The 14,139-nt window shown below is 34.3% G+C and overlaps 2 protein-coding genes across 2 annotated transcripts; both read right to left on the bottom strand.

Moving 5' to 3' along the window:
• Positions 1–1,077: 1,077 nt before the first annotated feature.
• On the bottom strand, positions 1,078–3,568 carry LOC109193062 (aquaporin PIP2-7-like). Its single transcript, XM_019343855.1, has 3 exons — positions 3,194–3,568; positions 2,347–2,642; positions 1,078–1,591 (listed from the first exon to the last, which is right to left on the bottom strand). The coding sequence occupies exons 1-3, from the start codon at positions 3,504–3,506 to the stop codon at positions 1,337–1,339; spliced, it is 864 nt and encodes a 287-aa protein (XP_019199400.1). The 5' UTR covers positions 3,507–3,568; the 3' UTR covers positions 1,078–1,336.
• A 9,172-nt stretch (positions 3,569–12,740) lies between these two features.
• On the bottom strand, positions 12,741–13,463 carry LOC109193063 (60S ribosomal protein L12). The gene has a single exon (XM_019343857.1). The coding sequence runs from the start codon at positions 13,411–13,413 to the stop codon at positions 12,913–12,915; it is 501 nt and encodes a 166-aa protein (XP_019199402.1). The 5' UTR covers positions 13,414–13,463; the 3' UTR covers positions 12,741–12,912.
• Positions 13,464–14,139: the final 676 nt, after the last annotated feature.

Below are 14,139 nucleotides of genomic sequence, written 5' to 3'. Positions count from 1 at the left end.
TTTGTATAAATACTTGGTAAATAAATATATATAATGTATTTTGTATTATAACTTTGATATTTAATTACAAGATAATGTAAAAAGAAGACAATGGACAATGCAGTGAATATAATAAATTGATAAATTTGAAGGTAATGAATCTTTGAATTGTAGAAAATAAAGATAATATAACTAATGAAATTATATCTATTTTTAAATTTTTTATAATGAATAATTTTTTTTAAATAAAAGCATTATAGACATCTAATTCAAAATTAATTAAATAGATATGTATTATTTTTTGTTATAACTACTACTTTATTTAGTTTAATAAGAGTAATATATATATATATATATATATATATATATATATATATATATATATATATATATGTATATTCTTTTAATTTTATTCTCAACGTTCATTCTCTAATGAGATATTATATATTGATTAGTCGTAGTTTGAAAATAAAATAAATAAATAAAATCAAGCAACAATAAATATAACAAACAATCCAATAAAATAAGAGTTAATACCTAAAATCGTCCTCGACTATAGGGGTTTTTCTCAATTTCGTCCTAAACGACTTTGGTGACCTAATATCGTCCTAGACTTTTGTGTTTCGCTCAATTTAGTCCAGACTTTTGTGTTTTTGCTCAATTTAGTCCCTCATTTGTTATTCTGTCCATTTGGTGTTAAATAAATAGACAATTCAGTAATTTTAATATTGGCATCTCTTTACTCATAGACATGTGAACTGCGAAATCTTTTTTTTTTTTTTTACGAATTACTCCTAAAACAACGAATATAAAATTTGATTTGCAGGTCCAGGAGTAATTCTGGGTGTAATTCGTACAAGAAAAAGGAATTTCGCACTTTACAAGTTGAAAGTAAAGAGAGATCAATATTGACATTACTGAATTGTCCTTTTATTTAACACCAATTTGACGGAATAACAAATTGAGGACTAAATTGAGCGAAACACAAAAGTCTGGGACGATATTAGGTCACTAAAGTCGTTTAAGACGAAATTGAGAAAAACCACAATAGTCGAGGACGATTTTGGGTATTAACTCAATAAAATAATTACGGAGATAAAAGGAAAAAAAAATTACTTAATTTACGAGGGAACAACGATAATACACAAGAAGATAAATAGGATAGGGAGATGATTTAAAAAAAAAAAAAAAAAAAAAGGCGAACCAAACACATAGATACAGCCAAACCAAACACGGAATTCAAGTGATGGAAATGGAAAATGAGTGCAAGCGGGACAGAATTATCCCCAAACGGGATATGTTTTTGTTCTTAGCTTCTTGGTTTATCTACAGTTCTGAAAACGCAGACAAATAATTATTAGGCGTTGCTCCGGAAGGATCCGAGTGCCTTGATGGCGGAGCCTCTTAGGATGTACTGGTGGTAGACGGCGGCTGCCAGAGCTCCGACGAAGGGTCCCACCCAGAAGATCCAGTGCTCATCCCAGGCCTTGTCGTCGTTAAAAATCACCGCTGCTCCGAAACTCCTAGCCGGGTTTATGCCGGTTCCGGTGATGGGGATAGTGGCAAGGTGGACCATGAACACCGCAAATCCAATGGGAAGTGGGGCCAACACCTTCATTTCACATCAATTCTTTAATTATTACCAACCATATATATATTCTTTCATCAAATTAATTAAATAAAAATTTTATAATATACTGATCAACACCGATATTAATAATATTGAATATTATTATGATTTTTTTTTTTTAGTATTATTGACTCTGTTACAATGTAGTATCTGTTTATAACTACTTTTTAATATATTAAAGCACAAAGAATCATTTCGTGCTATTAGACTATATAGATTTATAACACCGTTAAGATCCTGACTAATTTTATATGGTGTGTTTGAAAGATGGGGTTAATTAGGTTAACTACTCAATTAATTACTCTGATTAAGACATAAGAACTCACAGGACCACAATTATTTTATTATTTAACTATATACGTCCTTATCGCTACAGGGAGGCCAAGTCACTAGATTAGATCACTTTATTCTTGTTTTTTTCCCCTTATACATTATTCCTAGTAACATATTGTATAAACTTTGGAAAATTTGGAATAAGGAGATTAAATGATTTGTTATCCTAATTAGTGGTGTCCAACCATTAAGCATCACCTAGTGGGTTACAGACCATTTAATTTGTAAATCCCATGATCTTATCCTTGTTGAATTGCCATCCTACTAACCCCATAGAAACCTAGCTATTTTAACTTATAGTGTATTACAAGTTCAATCAAGACAGTATTAACAAAATACGAGAATTAGTGTGCTATATTCACATAATATATAAAGAAAAATTGAATAATTATATATGTACTTACAGGGACATGAGAGTCTCTTGCGTTTCTTTTGGGGTCGGTGGCTGAGAAGACGGTGTAGACCAAGACGAAAGTACCGATTATCTCTGCACCCAAACCAGTACCCTTATTGTAACCAGCTGCCATCTCATTAGCCCCTCCGCCGTACCGGTTGTAGAATGACTTCTGGAAAGCCTTCACCAACCCTACACCACAGATGGCACCCAAACACTGTGCTATCATGTACAGCACAGCCCTGGGCAACGTCACCTTTCTTGCCAAAAACAGCCCGAAAGTCACGGCCGGGTTTATGTGCCCTCCTGCACGTTTCAACCATGTGTTTCATCTTTACTAAAAGTTTAATATAAAAAAAAAATTATCTGTTTCATTTTATGTGTTAAATTTCATTAACTAGATATTGGCCATGTTTGGTAAAATTATTGTTCGGTTGTTAGCTGATTGTGTTAATTAGAGGGTTTAAATAGTTAATAACATTAGTTGATTGTAAAAAATTATTTGGTAAATAGCTGATAGCTGATAGCTATTTGATATAATTTCTTTTCTCAAAAAGTTAATTGAAAAAGTTGGTTGGAGTAGCTTTATGAATTTTAGCCTTTTAGAGTTGCAAAAAGCTAATTAACCAAACATTTATATTGATATTTTAATTAAATCAAACAATTAATAGTGGTCAAATCAACTAAAATTGATCTATAAATTAATTTTTTACCAAACAGGGCCATTATTATAGAAATATTATATATTTAAAACTTAAAAGTAAATGTACAATTAAAGCAATAAAAAGTTGGTGTAACGTAGACAGATAAAATGGAACCGATGGAGTAATAGTTTGTGTGTATATGCCTTAGCTTACCAGAAATACCGGCGGTGCAGTAAACGAGGATGAAGATCATGCCGCCGAAGGCCCAGGCGATGCCAAGGATACCAACGCCGCCGCAGTCCTGGCCGCCGGCTTTGGGGTCGGTCTGGTGCTTGTAGCCAATGACTGTTAAGACGGTGACGTAGAGGAAGAGAAGGGTGGCGATGAACTCGGCGATGACGGCGCGGTAGAAGGACCACTTGGTGAGCTCGTCGAAGTCGATCAAGGGACTGGGCGGCGGATCGTGGTAGTCCTTGGCGGAGAACTCCGCCGGCTGCTCCGGCACGGCCTCCACATCCTTAGTCATTGCTGCTAAGCTAATTAAGCTAGAGAAGGGGTATTTGCGAGAGTGATGAGCTGAGGATGAGTGGTGAGGAGAAAGGGTGGTAGGTATTTATGAAAGTGGGAGTGGAGACTAAAGAGGGGCGTTAATCATTGATGCACAGTTGTCTGATTAATTAAATTATTATATATAATTAAAAGAAAAGTTTAAGCCGTCCAACACAAATTATTTATGTAATTTCTTAGCTTGCATAGCCCCCACCATTTCTCTACAACGGCTCTCTCTCCTCCTTCTATATATGTTTATGTTATCTTTATTTATGAAACTCATTGAGTAACATATATAATGTCATTACCAAATAGTTTATAACTTGATGACACCTATATAGCTCTCCGAGGAAAGCCACATGATTTACTCTCTTGTATGTTTGGATAGATACTACATTCTTTCTAAAATGTTGAACCCCAAACTTAAAGGCCCCCACACCCTTACCCGACAGAGCATATGGGAGGATGTAATAAATCATGGTAACTCAACTGAACATTAACTATAGAGACTAGACCTTTGCTTACTGCGCACAATGAGCCCGGCCTCCTCACTTTGAAAAGTTACTCCCACACTGTCGCGGGTGAGACTCGATCCATGATAGAGTCATAGAGGTAGTAGTACTAATACACACACACACACACACACACACACACACACACACACACACACACACACACACACACATATATATATATATATATATATATATGATCAGGTTTTGTGCGAACAATGCTTCTCATGCGGTTGTGCGGTCACGCACCATTAAATAGGCATACATGTATCACAAAGTGTCCAAAAATGCACCATTATGTGTGGTGCATTATTTGTACATATTATTCTGGTGCATTTTCAAACACTGTGATGCATTTATACATACCTGATGGATATATTACGATCGGAGCAAGACCCGGAGCCCCGACCCACGGGGCCTCGGCCCTTGGAGATTTCGGCCAGCAGTCCGCCGACCCGGCTTGGAGATGTCGTCCGGGAGAGGTCGTCCACGAGGGGTCGACCACGAAGAGGTCGTCCGCCGACCTAGACCCAGTCAAGGAGGCCCGGTCAACACGGATCCAACCACCCCCCCCCCCCCCCCGCCTTAGGGGGTGGCAGTTAGGGGTGGGGTTGTATAAAAACCCCCCCACCTTGTCTCATTAAGACACGATCTATTCTACTTGCATACTTTGTCCTAAAATACTATTGTAATAGCCAATTCTACGGCGTTTAATATAATATACGGTCTCACGGTCTTTGCGACATCGTGTTATCTATTTATTTATTATTCATATTCTTATCCGGATATAGTGATTCGGGTCTACCCCGGGTAATTAAATCCATCAATACCTAATGATGCAATTCACACCGAGAGCACGGGAAGCTCTGTCCTCATTTGAACCAGTATATATATATTTATTTATTTATTTATTTATTGGGAGTTCAATGGTCGGGTTTAATTGTGTTACATTACATATAATTAGTTGAAATTTGATGAAATGATTAATAATAATATTATAATAGATGATGATGATGATGATGATAAGCTACAAAATGAAGAAACAGGCCAGGCTGGATTGACACATATAAGTAACGGTTATGTTAGCTGTAGTGCGAAATAAAGTTTTTGAAAGAAGAGTGAGGTTGTTGAATCAACAATATAATTAGCTTCAATACTTATCGTTTCTATTTCATTACATTGAATTGTTTGCTTTTGGTCGGAATTCAAGTGCTGGGGTTGCCTCGAGTATGATATATCATGACTCATCAGGATCAGTGTCTCTGTGGACAAAAATTTATAAGATTTAAATTCATATCAAAATTTTAATTTGAAATTCACATATTCTTGTTGTAACAATGAAGTTTGGTGCATTTTTATTTAATTTTTTCAAACCATACAAAAGAGGTAAGCCGCACTAAAATAGTTTATATGGCGGGTTTGAGCAAAAAAAAAAAAAAAAAAGATGTTGGCAGCCCTTTTCGGGGCAATATCTACAATTTTTGTCCTAAAATGTTGAATTCTCAAACCCCAAGACCAAATGCCAGTGAGCATAATCCCCACACTACTACTACCGAGTTTTTAACTTTGGTCTTTTGTCCTAAATATTATCTATATATTGAACCAGTGAATTAAGTCTATGTGGACAACATCCACAATTCTTGTTAATTCCATAGGTTCTTTGTCTCCCAAACATAAATATATATATATATTGTACTTCGGATTTAAATGAAGTTGATGTCAAGTACAAAATTTAAGAGTGGAAACTAACTTGCTATATTTATTATCAAAATAGTTCGGTCAATAATCAGTTTAATTTCCCATTCACTTGCAACTAAATTTTTATAATAATGCCAACTATTTTGTAGTGTAATGGTATATCTTTTACCATTTTAAATATGTTGTTAAAGGATTGAATTTTGATGGTGAGGACATTGAGTTTTTAGACTGTACTAAAAAAGATTGAGAAAGTATAAAATAAAATCACGAGTATTTCAAATAATAATAATAATAATAATAATAATAATAATAATAATAATAATAATAATAATAATAATAATAATAGAAAAATGGGAAGGCTTGGGAGGCAGGAAACTATATATGAACTCTAGTCACTAGAATCATCTATGAACTGAAAACATGTCGAATTACAGATGATATTGATGTTGATTTTTGGTTGGTGTGCTGCCAATTATTATTACTTATTATTTGAATAACGGCTAGAAAAGATGATAATATTATTAGTCCGAATAATTGAATAATTATTCAAATTGTATAGTGATATGGTGGTGGTGTATGGAAATTCATAAATAGACTACTCAAGATTCAAGAATATAAGGTATTTTGTAATTTAATATTTTTCTATGAGAAAAAAAATTCAGCATATAAGTATAAAATGCAAAAAAACAAAACAAAAAAAAAAAAAAAAAGAAAAAAAAACAAAAAAAAAAAAAAGACAATAATTTAAAAAATGAATTAAAGAAAAATTTAAAAAATAGACAGAATTTTTGTAAATGTATATGAAAACAAATATTGTCTAGAAATCAAAATTGGCGAACTAACATAAACTTGCAAGATAATGCAAAAGATGCAAGAAAGAACCGATTAAGAATGATTGAGAACGATAAAAATAGAGTAAATTTATTGTGTAAGAATTGGTTACTTGTCCTTTTTCATCATTTCTTCAAGAGTTTTATAGTTTATATGTACAAGCCAAGCTTCCAATTCCAAAGGAAATTAAATTTCGAAAAGTTTATATTATACAAATTTGACAAATCGTCTAAACTTCCCATAAATAAGGACTAACTTCCATGACCATAAGCGTATAGTACAACTTTCTTAAATGCAATTTTTATAAATGTGGCTGAATTTTCACATTCACAAACCACAATTTTTAATAATTATACTCCACTCGACTCCAATCTTGGCCACAAAAAAAACCAATTCAAAATTGTTAACTTGAACTGCTCGAGGCCTAAAGTCTTACTGAGCTGAAGGGTCTTCTCCAAACCTATCCAATAATAGCAATGAATTAGGTCAACACATTTTGTATTGTGGTTAAAAATTTACTATATCATTGAGTTACATATAATTATTTAATTATTTATTGTTATAGATTATGATTAGTGAGTGGCTGTGGTTAATTCGAGAATTGTATATTCTTTAAATATGCGAATCCAAACAGGCAGGAAAGCGATAATTCAGCGTTTGCTTTGGATTTGTTAATATTATCACGCCTTATATATTCTATTTTCAAACCTTATCCAATATTAATTAAATCAAATATACAATTAAATTTAAAAAGAAAAAAATGAAAGGGGAAGCAAAAAGTGATGTCACGCGCCATTTAATTTTTCTCTTTATTAAATGTTACAAATAAAATATAGAGTTAAAAAAAGAAAAAGAAAGTTTTGTGGCCTCAATGTTGTCTTATCGTTGGCATGATGATTGTTGCCAGATAAAATTATCTGGAAAATGCACCTAAAAGCTCAATACTAGCCCACACTATGCATGGGTAACATGATGTATTCTTGTTGTTGTCTGATTGGATATTCTTTTGCATTATCATTAGACAGTTTGTTCCAACAAGATTCAAGGTTTCTCTCCCTCTCTAACCAGGTTGTCCGATTTGGATATGTGGTAGTGGGCAGTGCGGGATTATTTGGGAGAAGAGATCAAAGTTTGAACTTTAACAGTAACAGTATGAAAATTACGTTTAAAAAATTTGTTGTGTGCACTGACATTTAGCTTTGTCTATTGAGACCATTGAATCACCGTGATTTACAGCTTTTCAAATGTTCTGTCGAGTCAGGGTGTGAGAAGCCCTTAGAATTGGAGATTTAACCTTTTGAGAAAAGATTTAGGTATATGGCTGAAGCATTCCACCCAACACATGAGCATTACAATAGCATAAATGAACTTGGAAATAATAATTAATATAATGAAGCACTAACTTGATTGTGCTGCGCATGGAATAAAATGTTGATCTTACTAATATTAAAGTTGATCTCAAGCAATTTACTAGATTGATCTTTACTTATTCAAGACTAATAAGTTGATGATGATTGGGTCATTTATGGTTAGAAATTGTTGATTATCAATAACTTTTTCTGAATGTCCAAAAAAATATATGGAGATTAGTAAAATTTTTAATATTTTTTACCACCTTATAGCATCCCAAAAGGGGATTCTGGAGGAATTTTGGATCAGTTTTTTAGGAAGGAAGAGTGAGGTGGAAGAGAGAGAGGGAGAAGAGAGATGAAATGGATTGCTCCTGCAAATATCCCAAATTTTGAGAATGTGGGTCCTACAATTTGAAGGGAGAGCGTGCGTGAGGCGTAACTCTCGCGCCCAAGTTGGCGCGTGCCTGGGCGCATAAATCAATCTAATTTTTTTTTTTCAGCTTTTGATTTGATTTTATTTTTTTTCTACTCCCATTTTCTCTTTTCTAATCACACTTACAAAAACTCCTCAAAAATTACATCAAAATTCCCACTATTGAAGATGATTTTAGAGGTTTTCTAAACCAAAAAGACTTCCAACCTTGGCTTCTTCTACGCAACTATAGAAACTTCTAGCGGAGTACGAAGAGTATTTTCCCCACAGCCATGTGCATCCACGTAATTGATGCTGTGCACACTGTTTCACATCAGTGCAACGTGAGAAAAAATGCGGTGCACTATGAAACAATAGTGGCCATACGTATTACATTGTTAGCCGTGCAACGTAATGTTAGCTGTGGTGCATCCCCATAATTACAGCAGTGCATTCCCTTAATACGAGCTGTACAACGAAACATAATTACAGCAGTGAATTCATATATATATATGGGATGTTTCACGTGCGAAGGGTGTTCCAGGTGAAAAAATAAGGTGAGATCTGAGCCGTTAAACGACTCATGAAAGAATTTTTTTTAGAATTTTTTTTTTTAAAAAAAAAAAACACTCTTTCTGACAATTGGATGCACGACTCAAAATGAAACAATTATGCCCTTTAACCTCTGAACTAATGCACCTTAAGTCTCGAACTTATGCACTCTAAGCCTTCGAACTTATGCACCTTAAGACTTGAATTGATCCACCTTAAGTCTTCGAACTTTTGCACCTTAAGTTTCAAACTGATGCACCTTAAGCTAGAAAATAATGCACCTTAAATTTTAAATTTATGCACTTAGAATATGGAAGTCGATATTTCTAGTGAATCAAAGTTGTGAATCTTGAGTGTTTGGTTTTTGAATGTCTAGTCAACTTGGTAAGCCAATGCAGATTATATGGTCGTATTTATTGCGATTAAACTAACAATATAAATTATATATAGTACAAATACTTGTCACCTATGTCTTAAATATAGTAAAAAATAATACTTGTTTGTACATAGGAAAATGTAATACACGAAAGGAACATTTATATATTGAACAAACCGACCATATATATGTGAGCAAAGCAAGAGCAGCATTACTGGGCAGCCGACCATCCAGTTATTATATGACCACCTGTCTACATTCCTCATTTTATTCTTTCAATCCCATCCATTCAATAATTTTAATTTTAATGGTGTTATTCACCTTTCAATTCACCTAATATTATTATTATAGATTCAATTGAGCTAGTGTGACAAGAATCGAACCGGTAGCTTTAAGATACAAGTGTCATGATCCAATTATCTATTTTTTTTTTCTTTTGAGTATTTCTGGCTCTCTTACAATGCAGTATCTCTTCATAACTACTTTCTCAACCTACTGAAGCACAAAGAGTCAATATCGCCCTCACTAAGGGACGAACCCATGACCTTCAATATGGGAGAACCACTTTGTGCCACTAGGTCAATGGCGGCAAAACTCAATATGATTTCACTAGATTTATTATTGAAAGGACCAACAATAATGGAAAAATAAAAGTCATGTATGTACTTATAGTGATAATATTTATAGTCGGATTAAATTTGAGATTTAATATAATATTTGGAGTAATTTGGAATGTCTGAGCTGCTGTATAATTTAGGTGAGAATGAGAGATCCACAAAACCTATCTCAATCATTCAATTGTATACTTGTGGTTGAGGGTATCCATGATATGGCTACTTGGGGGTAGGGGAAGGACTTGACAGCTTACCTAACAAAGTGCCAAATCATTCCAGAAAATGAAGCTGCCAGACTAGAGGAGAGATTGTAACTGCAGATTATCCATTTTCAGTAGCTGAGCCCATCAAGTTCAATGTTCCTTTTTCAAACCCTAAAACAGAGCCCATATTGTTAACTATGTGGTCCAAGTACATTGATTTCTAGACCAAGATCATATGTGAATTGCCTCTTTTAACAGCTTTGCAGGATGGGTCATTCAATGATACAGCATGGCACAATAGTGAATAAACTATGACTAGTATGGTAAAAATCAGTTTAGGTGGCCGGCTAGGCACTAAGCGTCTCTAAGCCGAAGAAAATGCATTGAAATGCAGCCATTTATGGAGAAGATAAACAGGCCTGACTTTTCCTTAAGGAAAAAAAAAAAATTGTTTCACAATGTAGTTTTGAGCGAAACAAAACTTGATCTTAGTTATGACAAGTCGATCAGACTAGTCGGTCCAACAATCCTTCATTTATATAGATCAATAGTTGTGGGTTGTTGAAAAGTGATGGAAAAATAGCATGGTTAGCTTTATTATTATTAATTTTTTTACTAAAATCTTCAATCATTGATAAATCAAGATGAAGTGGCTGAAACCAATCCTGACTTTTTACAGAGATAGATCTCATTTGAACACACCTAACTCATCCGCACCCTCCATTTTGAGAAATCAAATGTTGTTAGCCCGTGTCTTCAACCATTAATGAACCCTAATGGATGATTGGGATCAATTCTTACTTTTTAAGAATATGAAATTATATGGAAGAATTGATTAAAAACATAGTTTACGGTTGCCTTTAGCTTGGCAACATTAAAATTTAAAAATCAAGTAATGACAATATGGAGCATCACGAATACTCCTCCCAAATGCTCTGTCGGGCCGGGGTGTGGAAGATCCTTAAGGTTGGGGTTCAGCCTTTTGGAATAACGAATATAGTGTGTAACAAAGAAATTGAATGGTTGTTAACCTACGTTGAAACAATGTCATTTTGGACCATTGTCTAGGTGAACCATGGCTCTCAATATAATGGTCGTCCTCATTCATTTCCTCTTAATTTGTTTTAGTTTTGGAAACTCAAACAACAAACTGTTCAAACCATTTACGGCCAGAACACAAAACCCACAATTTTGTTTAATAACCAGTGTATGTCTATATATAATTACCAGGGCTGGCCCGGCCCAGATTTCAACTAAGGACAACTTCGTGGCAAATTATACCATGGTCGAAAACGGTGTCATTTCTTTATTAAAAAAAAAAAAAAAAAGGAAAAAAAAGATACTCATTTTACGTGTTATTAAATTTCAATTTATACATACTGTAATTTTATTATAACACCATTAAATTATATATTTCATTGGATAACATACACCCAAATATAATTCTAATTCAACTATTATTTCATTGGATAATATACACCCAAATATAATTCTAATTCAACTATTGTTTCATTGGATAATATACACCCAAATATGTGAAATTACTATTCAGCTTCATTTTATATATACTGTAATTTCATTACAACACAACTACAGTATCATTTCGATATAACTACAATTTCATTAGATAATATACACTCAAATATGTTGTGAAACTATTATTCAGTTTCATTAGTTTCATTACAACACAACTACAATATCATTTCAATATAATTACAGTTTCATTGAACAATATAAACTCAAATATGTAAACTAATATTCAGTTTCAGTTTATATACAACAGAATTTCATTACAACACAATTACAGTCTCATTTCTATTCAACTACAATTTTATTTGACAATATACACTCAATATGTGAGACAGTTTTATTTTAATATAAACACAATATGCAAAACATTACGGATCTTTAGAATTAAAGGCGCCGTTTTCAGACCATAGTTCACAAAGCTCTGTGGACCATAGTATAGCTTCGACCCTTTATATTCACAACCTTGGTACTGTTCGTTCGGTTGTTATGGTTCACACAGCTGTGTGGACCATGGTCCAAAAACAAAGTCAGCCATTAAATTTTAACAAATCTCATATTTTGTGTGTTCATAATAAATCTCAACAAAAGAAGCACACCAATAGATATGCATGGCATGAAGTGGATACATACTTGGAAACCTAACAGAACACTCTGCAGAAACCTAAAAAGATTAAGTACTGCAACACATTGCTTCTTCAACTGTATCTAAAAATCACATTAGTTCATACATTTTGAACCAATGTTGCAGAAAGTGCTACTCGTTGGTCAAATATATCATCCACTCCGCCGAGTTTGGTACCGACTCAGCCTAGTTGAGCGCCAACTAGGCAGAGTTAGGCACCCAACTCGCGCCTAAAAACCGTCTAGGGCTGAAATAGGCCCGGCCTAAAGGCGACTAACACCTAGGCGGATTTTTACAACATTGTTTTGAACACAGGAAGAATATAAGCAAAAAGTAAAGCTGACTAAAACTCAATTTGGATTATTTATCAGATGGACTAATTGGGAATCATCCTGATCAATACTGCCATTTCAATTCAATGCAGCACAAGCAAGGCACATTTTCATTGAACACAGAATTAAAGTTAAGATATGGAGCTTGTTGAATACGATGTATAATGAAAAGCACAATTTCTATAAGCATCAACCAGATCATATTATGAATCAAAATTAAGCGTTTTGATAACAAAAATCAAAACAATCCTCGATAATGAAATCACAAAATTTAACTTTAAAAAAAAGGTTTCTAGTATATCATGAAAAATTAGGGCTTGACCTCTCAAGCTTCCTACTTCTTCTTCACTCAGTCCTGAGGGATCTCAACGTCTCCATCAGCAATTTCCTGTTGCAAATCCTTCGGGTCCTTGCCGTCGACGGTGCATCCAACCGATACGCAGGTCCCTAGGATCTCCTTCACGGTGCCGGTCAGGTCCTTGGCCATGGAGCGAGGGCTCATGATCTTAGCAATCTCGATGACGTCATCCAAGGAAATGTTGCCGTTGTGTTTGATGTTCTTCGTCTTCTTCCGGTCACGCTCCGGCTCCTTGAGGGCCTTGATGACAAGGGCGGCGGCGGAGGGGACGACCGCCACCTTGGCCTGACGGTTCTGAACGGTGAGCTTGACGGTGACGCGGAGGCCCTTCCAATCCTTGGCGGTTTCCTTGGCAATGTCCTCACCAATCTTCTTGGGGGAGAGACCGAGCGGACCGATCTTCGGAGCGAGAGAACTCGCGGCTCCGACCTCGCCGCCGGTGACTCTCACGAACACCTCAACGACCTGAGTGGGATCGAACTTCGGCGGCATTTTTGCGTCGAAGAATTGCTAGGGTTGGGTGAAGAAAAAAATGAAGAGTTTGGCAGTTATAAAAGTAGGGTTTTGCAGAGCTTCCGTCTGCAATGTTATACTTGCTCTTAATGGGCTTAAGTGATTGGGCTTTAAAAGCACTCATTATTCATTGAACGTATAAGCCCATTGATTTTGATTTAACTGGGCTGCTATAAATTTCTAAGGCCTTGTTTGGTTACACAGATTGGACAAATAATATCCGGCAAATTTTACTGTGGTCCATATATGAACTATGAAGTAGGTATCATTGTAATTACACTCATTTTATTTTTATTTTTTACATACACTAGTTTCATTATATTAATATCAAAGTATCATTTTAATTATACTATATTTTTATTTGACAATATATATTATTGCATGAGCTCTATTTTTAGTTTTATTTTTCATACACGCTAGTTTTTTTATAGTAATGTTGACGTATTATTTTAATTACACTGTAAGTTCATTTGATAATATATATTATTGTGTGACTCTGGATTTTAGTTTCATTTTCCACACACTAGTTTAATTATAGCAACACTAAAGTATTATTTTAATTACACTTTAAGTTTATTTGACAATATATGTTATTGTATGACTCTGAATTTTAGTTTCATTTTCCACACGCTAGTTTAATTATAGCAACACTAAAGTATCATTTTAATTATACTACAGTTTCATTTGACAATATACATTATTGAA

Source organism: Ipomoea nil, unplaced genomic scaffold (genome assembly GCF_001879475.1).
Source record: "Ipomoea nil cultivar Tokyo-kokei standard unplaced genomic scaffold, Asagao_1.1 scaffold1834, whole genome shotgun sequence".
Lineage (NCBI taxonomy): Eukaryota > Viridiplantae > Streptophyta > Magnoliopsida > Solanales > Convolvulaceae > Ipomoea > Ipomoea nil.
The sequence above is the reverse complement of the archived record's forward strand: the minus strand, read 5'-3'. Positions and strand labels throughout refer to the sequence as shown.